Below are 23449 nucleotides of genomic sequence, written 5' to 3'. Positions count from 1 at the left end.
GATTGATCATATTTAAGATTGAAGCATTAATTAATGGTAGGGCTTCCTTGAGCAGCCTGGTAGGAATGGGGTCTAATAGACATGTTGATGGTTTGGAGGAAGTAACTAATGAAAATAACTCAGAACAATCGGAGAGAAAGAGTCTAACCAAATACCGGCATCACTGAAAGCAGCCAAAGATAACGATATGTCTTTGGGATGGTTATGAGTATTTTTTTCTCTAATAGTTAAAATTTTATTAGCAAAGAAAGTCATGAAGTCATTACTAGTTAAAGTTAAAGGAATACTCGGCTCAATAGAGCTCCGACTCTTTGTCAGCCTGGCTACAGTGCTGAAAAGAAACCTGGGGTTGTTCTTATTTTCTTCAATAAGTGATGAGTAGTAAGATGTCCTAGCTTTACGGAGGGCTTTTTTATAGAGCAACAGACTCTTTTTCCAGGCTAAATGAAGATCTTCTAAATTAGTGAGACGCCATTTCCTCTCCAACTTACGGGAAATCTGCTTTCAGCTGTGAGTTTGTGAGTTATACCACAGAGTCAGGCACTTCTGATTTAAGGCTCTCTTTTTCAGAGGAGCTACAGCATCCAAAGTTGTCCTCAAAGAGGATGTAAAACTATTGACGAGATACTCTATCTCACTTACAGAGTTTAGGTAGCTACTCTGCACTGTGTTGGTATATGGCATTAGAGAACATAAAGAAGGAATCATATCCTTAAACCTAGTTACAGCGCTTTCTGAAAGACTTCTAGTGTAATGAAACTTATTCCCCACTGCTGGGTAGTCCATCAGAGTAAATGTAAATGTTATTAAGAAATGGTCAGACAGAAGGGAGTTTTCAGGGAATACTGTTAAGTCTTCAATTTCCATACCATAAGTCAGAACAAGATCTAAGATATGATTAAAGTGGTTGAGTGAAGCCAATTGAGTCTAATAATAGATTAAATGCAGTGTTGAGGCTATTCTCAGCATCTATATGGAAATCCGTCACTCCTTGCTTGCCTCTACTGGTGGTTGGCTCTCACTGCGGTATTGTATCACTTCCTGTTCCGGAACACAGCGGTGTTTTGCTGTATCTGTTAGCTGTTTAATCTGCGCAGTTAGATTGATCTAGTTATCTAGATTACGATTTGTTTCCCAGTGTAATCTTTACGTGCCTTAACTAAAGCACTCCTTCTGCTGAATCACCTCTAAATTATTTACACATTATTCACTTTGCGTGTTTTTAGGAATCCGCTAGCTTAGCGTAGCTACTAGCTCTTAGCCGATTTAGCATGGCGGCTTCTCCTGTCTCTCCTGCACTTTTCTGCTCTGGGTGTGAAATGTTTAGTTATTCCTCGGCCTCCTTTAGCAGTAACGGTACTTGTAATAAGTGTAGCTTATTCGTAGCTTTGGAGGCCAGGCTGGGCGAATTGGAGACTCGGCTCCGCACCGTGGAAAATTCTACAGCTAGCCAGGCCCCTGTAGTCGGTGCGGACCAAGGTAGCTTAGCCGCCGTTAGTTACCCTCTGGCAGATCCCGAGCAGCCGGGAAAGCAGGCCGACTGGGTGACTGTGAGGAGGAAGCGTAGCCCTAAACAGAAGCCCCGTGTACACCACCAACCCGTTCACATCTCTAACCGTTTTTCCCCACTCGACGACACACCCGCCGAGGATCAAACTCTGGTTATTGGCGACTCTGTTTTGCGAAATGTGAAGTTAGCGACACCAGCAACCATAGTCAATTGTCTTCCGGGGGCCAGAGCAGGCGACATTGAAGGAAATTTGAAACTGCTGGCTAAGGCTAAGCGTAAATTTGGTAAGATTGTAATTCACGTCGGCAGTAATGACACCCGGTTACGCCAATCGGAGGTCACTAAAATTAACATTAAATCGGTGTGTAACTTTGCAAAAACAATGTCGGACTCTGTAGTTTTCTCTGGGCCCCTCCCCAATCAGACCGGGAGTGACATGTTTAGCCGCATGTTCTCCTTGAATTGCTGGCTGTCTGAGTGGTGTCCAATAAATGAGGTGGGCTTCATAGATAATTGGCAAAGCTTCTGGGGAAAACCTGGTCTTGTTAGGAGAAGCGGCATCCATCCCACTTTGGATGGAGCAGCTCTCATTTCTAGAAATCTGGCCAATTTTCTTAAATCCTCCAAACCGTGACTATCCAGGGTTGGGACCAGGAAGCAGAGTTGTAGTCTTACACACCTCTCTGCAGCTTCTCTCCCGCTGCCATCCCCTCATTACCCCATCCCCGTAGAGACGGTGCCTGCTCCCAGACTACCAATAACCAGTAAAAATCTATTTAAGCATAAAAATTCAAAAAGAAAAAATAATATAGCACCTTCAACTGCACCACAGACTAAAACAGTTAAATGTGGTCTATTAAACATTAGGTCTCTCTCTTCTAAGTCCCTGTTGGTAAATGATATAATAATTGATCAACATATTGATTTATTCTGCCTAACAGAAACCTGGTTACAGCAGGATGAATATGTTAGTTTAAATGAGTCAACACCCCCGAGTCACACTAACTGTCAGAATGCTCGTAGCACGGGCCGAGGCGAAGGATTAGCAGCAATCTTCCATTCCAGCTTATTAATTAATCAAAAACCCAGACAGAGCTTTAATTCATTTGAAAGCTTGACTCTTAGTCTTGTCCATCCAAATTGGAAGTCCCAAAAAACAGTTTTATTTGTTATTATCTATCGTCCACCTGGTCGTTACTGTGAGTTTCTCTGTGAATTTTCAGACCTTTTGTCTGACTTAGTGCTTAGCTCAGATAAGATAATTATAGTGGGCGATTTTAACATCCACACAGATGCTGAGAATGACAGCCTCAACACTGCATTTAATCTATTATTAGACTCTATTGGCTTTGCTCAAAAAGTAAATGAGTCCACCCACCACTTTAATCATATCTTAGATCTTGTTCTGACTTATGGTATGGAAATAGAAGACTTAACAGTATTCCCTGAAAACTCCCTTCTGTCTGATCATTTCTTAATAACATTTACATTTACTCTGATGGACTACCCAGCAGTGGGGAATAAGTTTCATTACACTAGAAGTCTTTCAGAAAGCGCTGTAACTAGGTTTAAGGATATGATTCCTTCTTTATGTTCTCTTATGCCATATACCAACACAGTGCAGAGTAGCTACCTAAACTCTGTAAGTGAGATAGAGTATCTCGTCAATAGTTTTACATCCTCATTGAAGACAACTTTGGATGCTGTAGCTCCTCTAAAAAAGAGAGCTTTAAATCAGAAGTGCCTGACTCCAGTGGTATAACTCACAAACTCGTAGCTTAAAGCAGATAACCCGTAAGTTGGAGAGGAAATGGCGTCTCACTAATTTAGAAGATCTTCACTTAGCCTGGAAAAAGAGTCTGTTGCTCTATAAAAAAGCCCTCCGTAAAGCTAGGACATCTTTCTACTCATCACTAATTGAAGAAAATAAGAACAACCCCAGGTTTCTTTTCAGCACTGTAGCCAGGCTGACAAAGAGTCAGAGCTCTATTGAGCTGAGTATTCCATTAACTTTAACTAGTAATGACTTCATGACTTTCTTTGCTAACAAAATTTTAACTATTAGAGAAAAAATTACACATAACCATCCCAAAGACGTATCGTTATCTTTGGCTGCTTTCAGTGATGCCGGTATTTGGTTAGACTCTTTCTCTCCGATTGTTCTGTCTGAGTTATTTTCATTAGTTACTTCATCCAAACCATCAACATGTTTATTAGACCCCATTCCTACCAGGCTGCTCAAGGAAGCCCTACCATTATTTAATGCTTCGATCTTAAATATGATCAATCTATCTTTGTTAGTTGGCTATGTACCACAGGCTTTTAAGGTGGCAGTAATTAAACCATTACTTAAAAAGCCATCACTTGACCCAGCTATCTTAGCTAATTATAGGCCAATCTCCAACCTTCCTTTTCTCTCAAAAATTCTTGAAAGGGTAGTTGTAAAACAGCTAACTGATCACCTGCAGAGGAATGGTCTATTTGAAGAGTTTCAGTCAGGTTTTAGAATTCATCATAGTACAGAAACAGCATTAGTGAAGGTTACAAATGATCTTCTTATGGCCTCGGACAGTGGACTCATCTCTGTGCTTGTTCTGTTAGACCTCAGTGCTGCTTTTGATACTGTTGACCATAAAATTTTATTACAGAGATTAGAGCATGCCATAGGTATTAAAGGCACTGCGCTGCGATGGTTTGAATCATATTTGTCTAATAGATTACAATTTGTTCATGTAAATGGGGAATCTTCTTCACAGACTAAAGTTAATTATGGAGTTCCACAAGGTTCTGTGCTAGGACCAATTTTATTCACTTTATACATGCTTCCCTTAGGCAGTATTATTAGACGGTATTGCTTAAATTTTCATTGTTACGCAGATGATACCCAGCTTTATCTATCCATGAAGCCAGAGGACACACACCAAGTTATTGTACTTGGCCCCACAAATCTTAGAAACATGGTGTCTAACCAGATCCTTACTCTGGATGGCATTACCCTGACCTCTAGTAATACTGTGAGAAATCTTGGAGTCATTTTTGATCAGGATATGTCATTCAAAGCGCATATTAAACAAATATGTAGGACTGCTTTTTTGCATTTACGAAATATCTCTAAAATCAGAAAGGTCTTGTCTCAGAGTGATGCTGAATAATTAATTCATGCATTTATTTCCTCTAGGCTGGACTATTGTAATTCATTATTATCAGGTTGTCCTAAAAGTTCCCTAAAAAGCCTTCAGTTAATTCAAAATGCTGCAGCTAGAGTACTGACGGGGACTAGAAGGAGAGAGCATATCTCACCCATATTGGCCTCTCTTCATTGGCTTCCTGTTAATTCTAGAATAGAATTTAAAATTCTTCTTCTTACTTATAAGGTTTTGAATAATCAGGTCCCATCTTATCTTAGGGACCTCGTAGTACCATATCACCCCAATAGAGCGCTTCGCTGTCAGACTGCAGGCTTACTTGTAGTTCCTAGGGTTTGTAAGAGTAGAATGGGAGGCAGAGCCTTCAGCTTTCAGGCTCCTCTCCTGTGGAACCAGCTCCCAATTCAGATCAGGGAGACAGACACCCTCTCTACTTTTAAGATTAGGCTTAAAACTTTCCTTTTTGCTAAAGCTTATAGTTAGGGCTGGATCGGGTGACCCTGAACCATCCCTTAGTTATGCTGCTATAGACGTAGACTTCTGGGGGGTTCCCATGATGCACTGTTTCTTTCTCTTTTTGCTCTGTATGCACCACTCTGCATTTAATCATTAGTGATCGATCTCTGCTCCCCTCCACAGCATGTCTTTTTCCTGGTTCTCTCCCTCAGCCCCAACCAGTCCCAGCAGAAGACTGCCCCTCCCTGAGCCTGGTTCTGCTGGAGGTTTCTTCCTGTTAAAAGGGAGTTTTTCCTTCCCACTGTAGCCAAGTGCTTGCTCACAGGGGGTCGTTTTGACCGTTGGGGTTTTACATAATTATTGTATGGCCTTGCCTTACAATATAAAGCGCCTTGGGGCAACTGTTTGTTGTGATTTTGCGCTATATAAAAAAATTGATTGATTGATTGTTTAATCTGCGCAGTTAGACTGATCTAGTTATCTAGATAACGATTTGTTTCACAGTGTAATCTTCACGTGCCTTAACTAAAGCACTCCCTCTGCTGAATCACCTCTAAATTATTTACACATTATTCACTTTGTGTGTTTGTAGGAATCCGCTAGCTTAGCATAGCTACTAGCTCTTAGCCGGTTTAGCATGGCGGCTTCTGTCTCTCCCGCACCTTTCCCGCTCTGGGTGTGAAATGTTTAGTTATTCCTCGGCCTCCTTTAGCCGTAATGGTAGCTTTGGAGACCAGGCTGGGCGAATTGGAGACTCGGCTACGTCTACGTAATTATTGTATGGCCTTGCCTTACAATATCAATCAACTTCAATCAACTTTTTTTTTATATAGCGCCAAATCACAACAAACAGTTGCCCCAAGGCGCTTTATATTGTAAGGCAAGGCCATACAACAATCATGAAAAACCCCAACGGTCAAAACGACCCCCTGTGAGCAAGCACTTGGCAATATAAGGCGCCTTGGGGCAACTGTTTGTTGTGATTGGCGCTATATAAATAAAACTGATTGAAATTGATTGATATCTGATGATCCACTGGGATTACTTTGTGCAATACCGTGACTGGTATCAAAGTATATGGCATTCAAATCAATCAAATCAATTTTATTTATATAGCACCAAATCACAACAAACAGTCGCCCCAAGGCAAAAGCCATACAATAATTACAGAAAAACCCCCAACGGTCAAAACGACCCCCTGTGAGCAAGCACTTGGCGACAGTGGGAAGGAAAAACTCCCTTTTAACAGGAAGAAACCTCCAGCAGAACCAGGCTCAGGGAGGGGCAGTCTTCTGCTGGGACTGGTTGGGGCTGAGGGAGAGAACCAGGAAAAAGACATGCTGTGGAGGGGAGCAGAGATCAATCACTAATGATTAAATGCAGAGTGGTGCATACAGAGCAAAAAGAGAAAGAAACACTCAGTGCATCATGGGAACCCCCCAGCAGTCTACGTCTATAGCAGCATAACTAAGGGATGGTTCAGGGTCACCTGATCCAGCCCTAACTATAAGCTTTAGCAAAAAGGAAAGTTTTAAGCCTAATCTTAAAAGTAGAGAGGGTGTCTGTCTCCCTGATCTGAATTGGGAGCTGGTTCCACAGGAGAGGAGCCTGAAAGCTGAAGGCTCTGCCTCCCATTCTACTCTTACAAACCCTAGGAACTACAAGTAAGCCTGCAGTCTGAGAGCGAAGCGCTCTATTGGGGTGATATGGTACTATGAGGTCCCTAAGATAAGATGGGACCTGATTATTCAAAACCTTATAAGTAAGAAGAAGAATTTTAAATTCTATTCTAGAATTAACAGGAAGCCAATGAAGAGAGGCTCGCAGCAAACAGCTACAGAGACATCCCAAAACAACACTCAGGTGTTTCCGACAGGTAACGTAGTTACTCAAAGCATCCCAGCGTGCGCTTCAATGAGCTGAGGCACAGATTAATGCCAAGGTTTACACACGTGTGATCAGACTTCAGACTTCAGACAACTTTATTGATCCCAAAAAAGGGCAATTATGTTTACACTCCAATTACCTCATGCAAGATACAGCAATTAATCCACAATTATTACTTCTTTACCGTAATAATGGCACACATCAAAATTAAAGACAACACATATACATTTGACATTGTTTATGTGCACTAAACTTGAAGCAGTCCGTCATCCAAATGGAGGCAAAGTGGGTGAAGGCCCCTGCAACTCTAAGTCGCGCCACCAGGCCAGCTTGGGGAGAACGAGGCCTGCCGCAGTGAGGGAGGGGCAGAGAGTGATAAGAGGATATTCTACATGCTTTGGTCAATGTGCAAATCTGTCAGTTTACTGTCCTTGTGGGTTGAGATACGATTGGAGCCAAATAATCTCAGAGCCTAGATAAATTCCACTGGAGGAAAAACAGTGGGCAATTGACCTTGATGCCTGTAGTGTTGCAGCCGAGCAGTGAAAAACACTTTTTATAGTTCCACACAGTCAGCCAAATCCCAATTATGAATTAAGAATATTCCTAACTTTGAATTAAGAATATTCACCGGCCTCCGAAATCTTCAGCTTCATCTGCAAGGCACGCATCAGCTCCAAGGTGTCATCCAATTTGCGTCTGAGTTCAAGAGTCAATGCAGTCTGAGAATGCACTGCCTTGCCAACCTCATTAGTCATGACGGACAAGCGAGGGGCCGTGGTTCTTGATGCCGCCGTCTTGCCAATTTTCCGGTAGATCAGGGCAGCACATAAGCCAAAAAGTACCAGCCCTGCTACCATAAGACCAAAAATGAATAGGTCCTCGATGTCCTCCACAGAGAAAGGCTCCAAGCACGCCACACGCCAGGAACTCCAGGAGTCGAGAACATAGCCCGCAGGATACGTTCCATCTGGGCAGGTTAGATCCCCCGGTCCTGACCTTCTTGTAGAAAAGATGGTGTCAATAGCGTTCAGAGACCAGTTGATCAATTCCATGGTTAATCCAATAGTAGTCCAATAGATCCAGAATCCAATATAGTTTTGAGGAATTCACAAGTCTGGTGAAGTAGGGACTTGAAGGTTAAAAGCAGAGAGATAAGGGAGAGTGGAGGAGATGCGACCGCCCTCGTCGGCGTCTCAAGCTGTGATGTTGCGTTACGATAAGTAATAACTGTTCATTTTGATGCAGTCACAGTAAAAGCAGTAGCTGTGAGAAGGTTTTGTGCACCTGCAGCAATTAGTCATTAACGCAGCCTGTTAACAACGCTAATAAGTGTTTTATATAACTGTGAAAAAACTAATAAATGTAAATACAGTAGTGTTCAGAATAATAGTAGTGCTATGTGACTAAAAAGATTAAACCAGGTTTTGAGTATATTTCTTATTGTTAATTTCAAAAATTCTTGAAAGGGTAGTTGTAAAACAGCTAACTGATCATCTGCAGAGGAATGGTCTATTTGAAGAGTTTCAGTCAGGTTTTAGAATTCATCATAGTACAGAAACAGCATTAGTGAAGGTTACAAATGATCTTCTTATGGCCTCGGACAGTGGACTCATCTCTGTGCTTGTTCTGTTAGACCTCAGTGCTGCTTTTGATACTGTTGACCATAAAATTTTATTACAGAGATTAGAGCATGCCATAGGTATTAAAGGCACTGCGCTGCGGTGGTTTGAATCATATTTGTCTAATAGATTACAATTTGTTCATGTTAATGGGGAATCTTCTTCACAGACTAAAGTTAATTATGGAGTTCCACAAGGTTCTGTGCTAGGACCAATTTTATTCACTTTATACATGCTTCCCTTAGGCAGTATTATTAGACGGTATTGCTTAAATTTTCATTGTTACGCAGATGATACCCAGCTTTATCTATCCATGAAGCCAGAGGACACACACCAATTAGCTAAACTGCAGGATTGTCTTACAGACATAAAGACATGGATGACCTCTAATTTCCTGCTTTTAAACTCAGATAAAACTGAAGTTACTGTACTTGGCCCCACAAATCTTAGAAACATGGTGTCTAACCAGATCCTTACTCTGGATGGCATTACCCTGACCTCTAGTAATACTGTGAGAAATCTTGGAGTCATTTTTGATCAGGATATGTCATTCAAAGCGCATATTAAACAAATATGTAGGACTGCTTTTTTGCATTTACGCAATATCTCTAAAATCAGAAAGGTCTTGTCTCAGAGTGATGCTGAAAAACTAATTCATGCATTTATTTCCTCTAGGCTGGACTATTGTAATTCATTATTATCAGGTTGTCCTAAAAGTTCCCTAAAAAGCCTTCAGTTAATTCAAAATGCTGCAGCTAGAGTACTGACGGGGACTAGAAGGAGAGAGCATATCTCACCCATATTGGCCTCTCTTCATTGGCTTCCTGTTAATTCTAGAATAGAATTTAAAATTCTTCTTCTTACTTATAAGGTTTTGAATAATCAGGTCCCATCTTATCTTAGGGACCTCGTAGTACCATATCACCCCAATAGAGCGCTTCGCTCTCAGACTGCAGGCTTACTTGTAGTTCCTAGGGTTTGTAAGAGTAGAATGGGAGGCAGAGCCTTCAGCTTTCAGGCTCCTCTCCTGTGGAACCAGCTCCCAATTCAGATCAGGGAGACAGACACCCTCTCTACTTTTAAGATTAGGCTTAAAACTTTCCTTTTTGCTAAAGCTTATAGTTAGGGCTGGATCAGGTGACCCTGAACCATCCCTTAGTTATGCTGCTATAGACGTAGACTGCTGGGGGGTTCCCATGATGCACTGTTTCTTTCTCTTTTTGCTCTGTATGCACCACTCTGCATTTAATCATTAGTGATCGATCTCTGCTCCTCTCCACAGCATGTCTTTTTCCTGGTTCTCTCCCTCAGCCCCAACCAGTCCCAGCAGAAGACTGCCCCTCCCTGAGCCTGGTTCTGCTGGAGGTTTCTTCCTGTTAAAAGGGAGTTTTTCCTTCCCACTGTAGCCAAGTGCTTGCTCACAGGGGGTCGTTTTGACCGTTGGGGTTTTACATAATTATTGTATGGCCTTGCCTTACAATATAAAGCGCCTTGGGGCAACTGTTTGTTGTGATTTGGCGCTATATAAAAAAATTGATTGATTGATTGATTGATACATGGGAAACAAGGTACCAGTAGATTCAGTAGATTCTCACAAATCCAACAAGACCAAACATTCATTCATCATTCAGGGGAGGTGATGGTCTAGTGGTTAAGGTGTTGGGCTTGAGTCCAGAAGATCATGGGTTCAAATCCCCACCTGACTGGAAAATCACTAAGGGCCCTTGGGCAAAGCCTTTAATCCCCTATTGCTCCCTATTGTACTGCACGTCTTGTATGGCAGCACAGGTGAATGTGAGGCATTATTGTAAAGTGCTTTGAGCGTCTGATACAGATGGAAAAGCGCTATATAAATGCAGTCCATTTACCATTTACCATTCATGATATGCACACTCTTAAGGCTATGAAATTGGGCTATTAGTAAAAAAAAAGTAGAAAAGGGGGTGTTCACAATAATAGTAGTGTGGCATTCAGTCAGTGAGTTCGTCGATTTTGTGGAACAAACAGGTGTGAATCAGGTGTCCCCTATTTAAGGATGAAGCCAGCACCTGTTGAACATGCTTTTCTCTTTGAAAGCCTGAGGAAAATGGGACGTTCAAGACATCGTTCAGAAGAACAGCGTAGTTTGATTTAAAAGTTGATTGGAGAGGGGAAAACATATACGCAGGTGCAAAAAATTACAGGCTGTTCATCTACAATGATCTCCAATGCTTTAAAATGGACAAAAAACCAGAGACGCGTGGAAGAAAACAGAAAACAACCATCAAAATGGATAGAAGAATAACCAGAATGGCAAAGGCTCACCCACTGATCAGCTCCAGGATGATCAAAGACAGTCTGGAGTTACCAGTAAGTGCTGTGACAGTTAGAAGACACCTGTGTGAAGCTAATTTATTTGCAAGAATCCCCCGCAAAGTCCCTCTGTTAAATAAAAGACGTGCAGAAGAGGTTACAATTTGCCAAAGAACACATCAACTGGCCTAAAGAGAAATGGAGGAATATTTTGTGGACTGATGAGAGTAAAATTGTTCTTTTTGGGTCCAAGGGCCGCAGACAGTTTGTGAGACGACCCCTAAACTCTGAATTCAAGCCACAGTTCACAGTGAAGACAGTGAAGCATGGTGGTGCAAGCATCATGATATGGGCATGTTTCTCCTACTATGGTGTTGGGCCTATATATCGCATACCAGGTATCATGGATCAGTTTGGATATGTCAAAAATACTTGAAGAGGTCATGTTGCCTTATGCTGAAGAGGACATGCCCTTGAAATGGGTGTTTCAACAAGACAATGACCCCAAGCACACTAGTAAACCAGCAAAATATTGGTTCCAAACCAACAAAATTAATGCCTCGCAGATGTGAAGAAATCATGAAAAACTGTGGTTATACAACTAAATACAAGTTTAGTGATTCACAGGATTGATAAAAAAAGCAGTTTGAACATAATAGTTTTGAGTTTGTAGTGTCAACAGCTGATGCTACTATTATTGTGAACACCCCCTTTTCTCCTTTTTTTTTACTAATAGCCCAATTTCATAGAAGTCTGTGCTATTCATTGCATTCACCTTTATAAAAAAATAAATGCAATGAATGGTGCAGACTAAAGGTTAATGTGCATTCAATACTCGTATTACACTTGGGTAGAACATGTTGGTGAGTCTGGATGTGAGGGCCTTGATGGACCGGTACCTCTTTCCTGAGGGCAGCAGTGAGAACAGGCTGTGCCCGGGGTGTGAACTATCCAAGCTGATGCTTCTGGCCCTGCGCAGACATCTGGTGTTATAGATGTCTGACAGAGAGGACAGCTGCGCTCCTATGATGTTCTATGCTGTTCTGTTTTGCTCTGTCTGTCTCTGTCTGGGATCTTTCTGTTTTTCTCTTAACTACGTCACACACAGAGAAATGCCAAGAATTGCTGAGCAAGACATATTCTGGAAATGCACCTGTTTCCTCGCTTCAAGAGAGGAATAAAAAACATCAGGAACCACTAATTATGAGTGCATTTGCATAGGGAGACTTACAATCATGAGTACTTTGATGATGTGATGATGCTAACTGGGACATTAAAACACATGCAGCATGTCCTTTAAGAATGTGTTTGCAGTTAAGTGAGTGTCTGACAGGGTGAAGAGTGCAAAGCTGGGTTAGGGTTAGCCTGACTGATTTTAATTAGTTCAGCCTAAGGCAGGGGTGGGCAATTAATTTTTACAAGGGGCCACATAGGGAACCTGAATTATGTCCGAGGGCCACGCCATCAATAACTCGGCTGTCTCCCATTACAAATTTTACAAAAAATTACCTATTTAATAGCTTTTATAGGTAATTTTTATTATTGTAATAATATGTAAATATTTAAATATACCTAAATAAACCTCTCTAATGATTTGCAACACACAAGCTTGACATTTTTAATATATGTAATAATATTCACAGACCTCATGAGGGCCAGACAGAGACATGCAAAGGGCCGCATGTGGCCCCGGGCCGCAGTTTGCCCAGGTCTGGCCTAAGGACAGGATCCCTATTTACAAACAGAGCAATGTAGTGTATTCTATCAGATGTCAGGGAAACTGTAATGAACACTACATAGGTCAGACTAAGCAGCCGTTACACAAAAGGCACCACAGAGAGGGCGCCAGTGGACCTCAATCTGCAGTTCATCTCCACCTTAAAGACACTAACCACACGTTTGAGGACAAGGAAGTTAAAATATTAGCCAGAGAGAAGAAATGGTTTGAGATAGGGGTGAAGGAGGCATTGTATATGAAACAGTTGAAACCCAGCCTTAACCGGGGAGGGGGTCTGAGACACGCTTTGTCCCCTGTTTACAATGGGGTACTCAGGTCAAAGCAGTTTCAGTCTTTTGTTCATGGTAATGAGTTATTCACGTCATCAGGAGACGCGTTAGGAGAGCTGTCAGGGGAGCCGTCAGTCCCATCATTAGGAGGGACAGCTACCCTGTCATTAGAACTGTGCTAACTGGAGCACAACAGGTGCTAATTAAAGCAAGTGTTTAGTCACTAGCCAATAGCAGTCTGCCTCTTGGTAGGAGGGGTCTGGTTAGGTTTAAAACTCCAGCTTTTGTGGCTTCTGTTTGTTCTTCTCTACAAGAGTCAAGACAGAAGTCAGACTACCAGAGCAAGAATTTTAGCTGAGGAAGCTTCTGCGATTTGAAGCTAAACATCCACGCGTCAATCAACCCAGTCCAGTCGAAGATTCAAGCTTCTCTACTTTGCACTGGTAACAATCTGGATGGTCTTTTTCCTCTTTTGTCTGGAGGACATATGCTTTCTAAAAACAATTTGAAATGTGGCCTCATCAGACCACAGCACACTTTTCCACTTTGCATCTGTCCATTTCAAATGAGCTCGGGCCCAGAGAAGGCGGCAGCGTTTCTGGATGTTGTTGATGTTTGGCTTTTGCTTTGCATGGTAGAGTTTTAACTTGCACTTGTAGATGTAGTGACGAACTGTTTAACTGACAATGGTTTTCTGAAGTGTTCCTGAGCCCACACAGTAAGATCCTTTACACAATGATGTTGGTTTTTAATGCAGTGCCGCCTGAGGGATCGAAGGTCACGAGCATTCAATGTTGGTTTTCGGACTTGCCGCTTACGTGTAGAAAGTTCTCCAGATTCTCTGAATCTTCTGATTATATTATGGACTGTAGATGATGGAATCCCTAAATTCCTTGCAACTGAATGTTGAGAAACATTGTTCTTAAACTGTTGGACTATTTTTAATGCAGATGTTCACAAAGTGGTGATCCTCACCCATCTTTGCTTGTGAACGGCTGCTCCTTTTATACCCAATCATGATGCTCACCTGTTTCCAATTAGGTGTTCTTTGAACATTCATCAGCCTTCCCAGTCTTTTGTTGTCCAGTTCCAACTTTTTTGAAACGTGTTACAGGCATCCTGACAGGACATTTTAATATATTATCAATTATTACTGTCTTTACTTTGATTTGCTGTCTTTGATTTTGTCTTTGATCTCATTCTTCATATACACATTTATGTACATGTGTTTCATTTAATATTACTGTCTTAGTTAATCACTGATTTACTAAAGTAATTATATACACTGAACTGTTTAAGTAATCATTAAACTGCTCACACGGGAAGATGAACAGATGAACTTTGGCTCAGTGAGAGTGCAGACTGTTTTGCTAAGACCATGTTTTTGCTGAGCACAGATGTACATTTTAATTAACAGTCCAATCTTGAGCAGAGAGCGGTGTGACCTGCACACTAGCTCAGGGTTGAGTGCTGTTTTCCTGTTTCCTTTATGTTATGAGACAACCCGTGAGACTGGAGGTTTTAAAACCATAACAATGTTCATATCCATGTGAGAAAAGACTTCGTGTCGCTGCTTGTTTGGCATTTTGTCTCTTTCATATCTGTCTGTATGCAAGTTATTCTAATAAATACAGGAAGCAAGTGGGTGGGGCCCTTCAGAGCTGACAAGACGGTCGGTGACGAGGGTCACGTTCATTTTGCTCTCTCCTGATTCAGGAAAAGAAATTCAGTGTCTCCTGCGTGATTATTTTCTGGGTTAACTGAGGTGTTCTTTTTCAGGTCCAACTCTGACACATCCATTTCAAAATGAGCAAATATCTGCACAATAACAAAAATAACTATCAGTTTGAACATGAAATATCTTGTCTTTGTGGTGTATGTTAGATAAATTATACTGTAAAAAACATGTTTATCTTTTATTATCATCTCATTTGCAAATTGTTCTTTCGGTATGTTAAAATCTGCAAATTGTTTCTTTTAGATATTCACAGCTGCAGCCTGTTTATAGTTTTTGGCAAGCTTCAGCAAAACCACTCACTCTGTACATAAAGATCGGATGATTCAGTTGTTTGCAAACGTATCTACACATGACTAATGGCACATGAATGATTCAGTTGATTACAAACGTATCTGTACAACATGTTGTGACCATGGACTCAACTCACTCCTCTCTTATCCTTGTTTTTCCTTATACAATAAAAGGGCTCCGCCAGGAGGTCACAGTCAGAGAACTGCATGAAGCTGCCAGCCTCTGCTGTTTCTCTCCTTTGCAAAGCTCACTAAAGACATGTCAAGTCTCTGTCTGAGTTATTTTGTGTATGTCAGAACAAGGTCAAACCTGACAGTGTATTCATCTGAATATAGGTTGAAGAGGATTTGCAAATCATTGTATTCTATTTTATTTATATTTTACACAACATCCCAACTTCATTGGAATTGGGGTTGTATGTGGATGAGACAAGTCCAGAATTAAGATGCACTTATTTTCCCTTTCGTATGGCTAGCATACTGGCATAGTATGTTACTATGCTTTTTACTCCTTTAATTCATTTTATTAGTAAACGGAGTGTGCCGCGGCCTCAACTTTACCTAAATTCTGGGTGTTTTAGTGAAGCTTAGGGCCAGTGGCCGACGAGGACCTTAGTATTTCTTCTGTTTTTCTTGTTGTTTATTGCTGACAAATTATACTGTATTTCTTGTCTTTCTGATGCCTGATTGTTTTTTTTTTCTCTCTGTTTGAGGTGTGGTTCCATCCAGAGATGGGTGTGGTGTCTGCTTTGGAAACCCTCCTGTCCTGTGCACTGGCAACATTTCCTCTATATTGTTTTGTAAATTCTTTTGTAATTTGTGTCTGTATCATGGCCCAAGCAGAGGTTCACCCCTTTGAGTTTGGTCTGTTTGAGGTTTCTTCCTCAGAGGGAGTTTTTTTCTGACCACTGTTGCCTGTGTTCTTGCTCTGGGGGTTGGTAATTTCAGACCTTACTTATGTGAAGCACCTTGAGGCAACTTTGTTGTGATTTGCTGCTATACAAATGAAATAAATTAAACTGAAATGAGATTACCAGCAGTTATCGGCATATATAACTGAGTATCATCAGCATAGCAATGAAAGGTAAGTACACACCTTACTTGTGTGAAGTGCTATGAGGCAGCTTTGTTGTGATTTGTTACTATGTAAACTAAATAAACTGAAACATAAATTGAAAAGCTAATGAAAAGGCATACAGCAAGCTGTACAAGAAGTTGAATACTGTAACTCCGGACTATAGAACCTGAATATTAGCTGCACCCACAAATTTTAAAAAGAAAAAAAGAAATTGTACATAAATAGGCCACACTTGTCTATAAGCCGCGAGTCTCCATGTTGTAACGAGATATTTACACAGAAAGATGTTAGACAGAAAGATTTTTTAACTTTTAATTACTGTAAATACGTACCCTAAATGCTTTTTTCCCTGAAGAGTCACACGTAAATATTGACACGCATGTCACCCAACACGCACACGATGTCACTGCTCCACACGGAGAACTGAGTAATTTTAACTTTTTCTTGAGATTTCATCACGTGCAGCCAGAATCGGATGGAGTCTGTGGTGAATGAGATGTTAATGAGACTTTTTCGACTTGTTGTGCCAAGACAGAACCAGAACCGCTGGGGAAGGGTGGGGGGAGATGGCTCCGCTCCGCTAACTGATCTGACGGAGCAACTCCGGCACAAACTGCCGGAGAGGGACTTTTCTTCAGCCACTACACGGAATTAAAGTATGATTAATCCACTAAAACAAACAGGTAAGACCTTATATTTACACTGTGTGTGAATTTACATCGCATGAGGAGCGAAGATTTCAGGAAATCAATTGACAGCATCAATTGTCAGCATCAACTGACGTATTTGGACTTATGAAAACGCCTGTAAAAATCCATAAATTAGCCTCGTCATTGTAAAAGCCACAGTGTACAAAGCATGTGAAAAAAGCATTAGGAATGAACATATCAGAGGGACAGCTCAGGTGGGACGGTTTGGAGACAAAGTCAGAGAGGTGAGACTGAGATGGTTTGGGCAGAGGAGGGACCCAGGGTATATAGGGAGAAGGATGCTGAGGATGGAGCCACCAGGCAGGAGGAGAAGAGGGAGACCAAAGAGGAGGTTCATGATGTGCTGAGAGAGGACATGCAGGTGGTTGGTGAGACAGAGGAAGATACAGAAGACAGGGTGAGATGGAAACAATTGAGCTGCTGTAGCGACACCTAACGGGAGCAGCCAAAAGAAGAAGAAGCGATGGGGGCAAAAAAAACCTGATCGGGACATCCAGAGTTCTTTGCATTCATTTAGAAATCAGTTTACTGCTTACTGTTTATCAAAGGAACCACTGACATCTGCAACATGGCCTTCAGAGGACCCTGTAGAGGAATTAGCTAAGAGACATATAAGGAGTTAGACACAAATTCCTGTCAACAGAGAGACAGACAGACAGACAGGTTCTTACTGCAAGTGACTCCAACGCTGACTGATTAGAGAAGATCTTAAACCTAGAAAATAAAAAAGATTTAAATGTCAGCATCTGAACTTCTGTTTATGAGTTTGAGGTTTTCACTTTCACATGTGATCATCTTAAACAGTTTTGAGAGTAAATAGTTAGTCACCTGTTCCACAACTTATGACATATCATGTAGTGTAGGCCTGTGAGGCACCTGGAGTGGATGTTCTAAAAATAACCAGTGGTGGATAGTGAGTAGACGTACCTTCTCATAAAACATTAAACAATAATTTGATGCAAACTTACACAGTGGCTCAATGATATTGAGGTCAGGAGATCGAGATGGCCACTCAAAAACCTTTACTTTATTTTGCTGTAGCTCCTGTCGACTTGGCTTTGTGTTTCGGATCATTGTCATGTTAGAACATCCAAGTATGTCTCATGTGCAGCTTCCGGGCTGATGACTACAAATATTCCTCCACTATTTTCTGATAACATGCTGCAATCACCCTGCCATCAATTTTGACAAAGTTTCCTGTGCCTTTGTAGCTCACACTTCCCCAAAACATGTATTGATGACTCGGAACTTATTTCTACCATTGAGCTTGCTTCTCAGCACCTGTCTTACCTTCTGGAGGTATATGGCTGTAGCTGACCATTCAACCACAATTATCAAATCCAAATGACATCCCGATATCCTCACTGTAGATCCTGGTGAGGTGGATCAATGAGTCAATGTCTCACTCAGTCTTGGCATACAGCTTGATGTCATCCATGTACAGGAGGTGGCTGATGGTTACTCCATTTCTGAATTGATAGCCATAGCCACTCTTTGTGATGAGTTGACTGAGGGGGTTGATGCCTTGCAGAACAGCAGTGGGGACAGTGCATCATCTTGGTATATTCCACACTTGATGGTGACTTATGCAATTGACTTGGAGCCTCCAGTGACATCTTCCACAGTCCCATTGAGTTCATGATGAAGGTTATCAGTGCACTGTTAGCCTTGTATAGTGCCAAGGACTCCAGTATCCATGTGTGAGGCAGAGTCATAAGTCTTCCTGTAGTCAATCCAGGCTGTGCTCAGGTTGGTCAAGTTTTTCTTTAAGAAGCCCTCTTATTCTGCACTCTTTACCTGTATTAATTGCACCTGTTTGAACTTGTTCCCTGTATAAAAGACACCTGTTCACACACTCAATCAATCACACTCCAACCTGTCCACCATAGCCAAGACCAAAGAGCTGTCTAAGGACACCAGGGACAAAACTGTAGACCTGCACAAGGCTGGGATGGACTACAGGACAACAGGCAAGCAGCTTGGTAGAAGACAACAACTGTTATGATTATTTATTAGAAAGTGGACGAAACACAAGATGACTGTCAATCTCCCTCGGTCTGGTATTCCATGCAAGATCTCACTTTGTGGGGTAAGGATGATTCTGTTTGGTCCTGGAGTGGCCTGGTCAGTCTCCAGACCTGAACTCAATAGAAAATCTTTGGAGGGAGCTGAAACTCCAAAGCTGAAAGATTTGGAAAAGATCTGTATGGAGGAGTGGACCAAAATCCCTGCTGCAGTTTGTGAAAACCTGGTGGAAAAACTACAGGAAACGTTTGACCTCTGTAATTGCAAACAAAGGCTACTGTACCAAATATTAAGGTCTGTTTTTCTATTGGATCAAATACTTATTTAATGCAATAAAATGCAAATTAACAATTTAAAATCACACAATGTGATTTTCTGAATTTGTTTTTAGATTCTGTCTCTCACAGTTGAAGTGTACCTATGATAAAAATTTAACTTTTTCATTTCATTTATTTATTTAAAAGGGACAACACATATTGATGGACACATAAAGTGTAAATATGTCAGATTGTAGCCATGGACTAATTTCCATCTGTAGTCCCTGACAGACTGTAAAAATTAACAAACAATTTACAGTAGAAAACACACAGACATCACGGGAGCTTACAGTACAACAACAGACTATATTACATAAGGGTCACTAACTACAACACCAACAAGACACAGACTGGACAAGAGACAGGAAACAAGAGGACACTGATGTGATCTGAGTGTGAACGGTTATCTTACACAAACCAAACTCAGTCAAAGGAGGGCACACAGTTTAAAAAAAAAATTACAGACCTCTCCATTCTTTGTAGACCTCTCCATTCTTTGGGAAAACTTGCAAAATCAACAGTGGAATATATATATATATATATATATATATATATATACACACACACACATACACACACACACATATATATACGAGGTCTGTTAGAAAAGTATCCGACCTTTTGATTTTTTTCAAAAACCTGATGGATTTGATTCACGTGTGTTTGCATGTGCAAACCTTGAACCTTCGTGCGCATGCGTGAACTTTTTTCACGGCTGTTGATTTCGTCATTTTCTGTTAAGCAGCCTTTGTGTGGGACATGTGTGGTGCACTCGGCGTTTTTTTCACTACAAGGAAAAGACGGAACGACTGGAGCAGCGCGACTGCATCAAATTTTGCTAGAATCCTCTGGGCATCACATAGATTAAGGAGCGGTACAACCGGTTTAAAGACGTCCGCACAACGGTGGAGAGCGAGCCACGCTCCAGTCGGCCATCAACATGCTGAAATGACCAGATCATTTCCAAAGTGAATGCTGTGGTGATATGCGACCGTCGTGTGACTATCCAAGAAACTGTGGAAGAGGTGGACATCAGCACTTTTTTGGCACATTCCACTGTGACAGAAGATTTTGGCCATGAAAAGTTTTGTAGCGAAATTCATCGGCACGAAGCTGATGGCGCAGCAAAAGCGCCACCGTGTTGAAGCCCCACAGGACATGTTGTAACATGCCCAGCTCATCCACCATTCGGAAGATTCAGACGGCTTTCGGTGGCTTTTCAGTGTGACTATCCAAGAAATTGTGGGCATTGTATCACTTCCTGTTCCGGAGCACAGCGGTGTTTTTCTGTATCTGTTAGCTGTTTAATAGGTAGGTAGGTAGATAGGTATTAAAGGCACTGCGCTGCGGTGGTTTGAATCATATTTGTCTAATAGATTACAGTTTGTTCATGTAAATGGGGAATCTTCTTCACAGACTAAAGTTAATTATGGAGTTCCACAAGGTTCTGTGCTAGGACCAATTTTATTCACTTTATACATGCTTCCCTTAGGCAGTATTATTAGACGGTATTGCTTAAATTTTCATTGTTACGCAGATGATACCCAGCTTTATCTATCCATTAAGCCAGAGGACACACACCAATTAGCTAAACTGCAGGATTGTCTTACAGACATAAAGACATGGATGACCTCTAATTTCCTGCTTTTAAACTCAGATAAAACTGAAGTTATTGTACTTGGCCCCACAAATCTTAGAAGCATGGTGTCTAACCAGATCGTTACTCTGGATGGCATTTCCCTGATCTCTAGTAATACTGTGAGAAATCTTGGAGTCATTTTTGATCAGGATATGTCATTCAAAGCGCATATTAAACAAATATGTAGGACTGCCTTTTTGCATTTACGCAATATCTCTAAAATCAGAAAGGTCTTGTCTCAGAGTGATGCTGAAAAACTAATTCATGCATTTATTTCCTCTAGGCTGGACTATTGTAATTCATTATTATCAGGTTGTCCTAAAAGTTCCCTAAAAAGCCTTCAGTTGGTTCAGAATGCTGCAGCTAGAGTACTGACGGGGACTAGCAGGAGAGAGCATATCTCACCCGTGTTGGCCTCGCTTCATTGGCTTCCTGTTAATTCTAGAATAGAATTTAAAATTATTCTTCTTACTTATAAGGTTTTGAATAATCAGGTCCCATCTTATCTTAGGGACCTCGTAGTACCATATTACCCCATTAGAGCGCTTCACTCTCAGACTGCGGGCTTACTTGTAGTTCCTAGGGTTTGTAAGAGTAGAATGGGAGGCAGAGCCTTCAGCTTTCAGGCTCCTCTCCTGTGGAACCAGCTCCCAATTCAGATCAGGGAGACAGATACCCTCTCTACTTTTAAGATTAGGCTTAAAACTTTCCTTTTCGCTAAGGCTTATAGTTAGGGCTGGATCAGGTGACCCTGGACCATCCCTTGGTTATGCTGCTTTAGACGTAGATTGTGGGGGGTTCCCATGATGCACTGTTTCTTTCTCTTTTTGCTCCGTATGCATCACTCTGCATTTAATCATTAGTGATCGATCTCTGCCCCCCTTCACAGCATGTCTTTTTCCTGTTTTTTTCCCTCAGCCCCAACCAGTCTCAGCGGAAGACTGCCCCTCCCTGAGCCTGGTTCTGCTGGAGGTTTCTTCCTGTTAAAAGGGAGTTTTTCCTTCCCACTGTTGCCAAGTGCTTGCTCATAGGGGGTCGTTTTGACCGTTGGGGTTTTTCATAATTATTGTATGGCCTTGCCTTACAATATGGAGCGCCTTGGGGCAACTGTTTGTTGTGATTTGGCGCTATATAAGAAAAAAGTTGATTGATTGATTGATTAATCTGCGCAGTTAGATTGATCTAGTTACCTAGATAACGATTTGTTTCACAGTGTAATCTTCACATGCCTTAACTAAAGCACTCCCTCTGCTGAATCACCTCTAAATTATTTACACATTATTCACTTTGTGTGTTTTTAGGAATCCGCTAACTTAACGCAGCTACTAGCTCTTAGCCGGTTTAGCATGGCGGCTTCTCCTGTCTCTCCCGCACGTTTCTGCTCTGGGTGTGAAATGTTTAGTTATTCCTTGGCCTCCTTTAGCAGTAATGGTACTTGTAATAAGTGTAGCTTATTCGTAGCTTTGGAGGCCAGGCTGGGCGAATTGGAGACTCGGCTCCGCACCGTGGAAAATTCTACAGCTAGCCAGGCCCCTGTAGTCGGTGCGGACCAAGGTAGCTTAGCCGCCGTTAGTTTCCCTCTGGCAGATCCCGAGCAGCCGGGAAAGCAGGCCGACTGGGTGACTGTGAGGAGGAAGCGTAGCCCTAAACAGAAGCCCCGTGTACACCGCCAACCCGTTCACATCTCTAACCGTTTTTCCCCACTCGGCGATACACCCGCCGAGGATCAAACTCTGGTTATTGGCGACTCTGTTTTGAGAAATGTGAAGTTAGTGACACCAGCAACCATAGTCAATTGTCTTCTGGGGGCCAGAGCAGGTGACACTGAAGGAAATTTGAAACTGCTGGCTAAGGCTAAGCATAAATTTGGTAAGATTGTAATTCACATCGGCAGTAATGACACCCAGTTACGCCAATCGGAGGTCACTAAAATTAACATTGAATTGGTGTGTAACTTTGCAAAAACAATGTCGGACTCTGTTGTTTTCTCTGGGCCCCTCCCCAATCGGACCGGGAGTGACATGTTTAGCCGCATGTTCTCCTTGAATTGCTGGCTGTCTGAGTGGTGTCCAAAAAATGAGGTGGGCTTCATAGATAATTGGCAAAGCTTCTGGGGAAAACCTGGTCTTGTTAGGAGAGATGGCATCCATCCCACTTTGGATGGAGCAGCTCTCATTTCTAGAAATCTGGCCAATTTTCTTAAATCCTCCAAACCGTGACTATCCAGGGTTGGGACCAGGAAGCAGAGTTGTAGTCTTACACACCTCTCTGCAGCTTCTCTCCCCCTGCCATCCCCTCATTACCCCATCCCCGTAGAGACGGTGCCTGCTCCCAGACCACCAATAACCAGCAAAAATCTATTTAAGCATAAAAATTCAAAAAAAAAAAAATAATATAGCACCTTCAACTGCACCACAGACTAAAACAGTTAAATGTGGTCTATTAAACATTAGGTCTCTGTCTTCTAAGTCCCTGTTAGTAAAAGATATAATAATTGATCAACATACTGATTTATTCTGCCTTACAGAAACCTGGTTACAGCAGGATGAATATGTTAGTTTAAATGTCAACACCCCCGAGTCACACTAACTGTCAGAACGCTCGTAGCACGGGCCGAGGCGGAGGATTAGCAGCAATCTTCCATTCCAGCTTATTAATGAATCAAAAACCCAGACAGAGCTTTAATTCATTTGAAAGCTTGACTCTTAGTCTTGTCCATCCAAATTGGAAGT

At 41.7% G+C, this 23449-nt stretch overlaps 1 protein-coding gene across 1 annotated transcript in view; it reads right to left on the bottom strand.

Moving 5' to 3' along the window:
• LOC117506145 (phospholipid transfer protein-like) overlaps positions 1 to 23449 on the bottom strand; it is a gene marked incomplete at both ends in the record, with an annotated part of 37046 nt that overhangs the window by 9251 nt on the left and 4346 nt on the right. The window contains 2 exons of the mRNA XM_034165647.1: positions 17273 to 17336; positions 17408 to 17450. Coding sequence (XP_034021538.1) covers positions 17273 to 17336; positions 17408 to 17450 — 107 coding nt within the window. The remainder of the gene's footprint in view (positions 1 to 17272; positions 17337 to 17407; positions 17451 to 23449) is intronic.

This window comes from Thalassophryne amazonica, unplaced genomic scaffold, assembly GCF_902500255.1.
Source record: "Thalassophryne amazonica unplaced genomic scaffold, fThaAma1.1, whole genome shotgun sequence".
NCBI classification, from domain to species: domain Eukaryota; kingdom Metazoa; phylum Chordata; class Actinopteri; order Batrachoidiformes; family Batrachoididae; genus Thalassophryne; species Thalassophryne amazonica.
The sequence above is the reverse complement of the archived record's forward strand: the minus strand, read 5'-3'. Positions and strand labels throughout refer to the sequence as shown.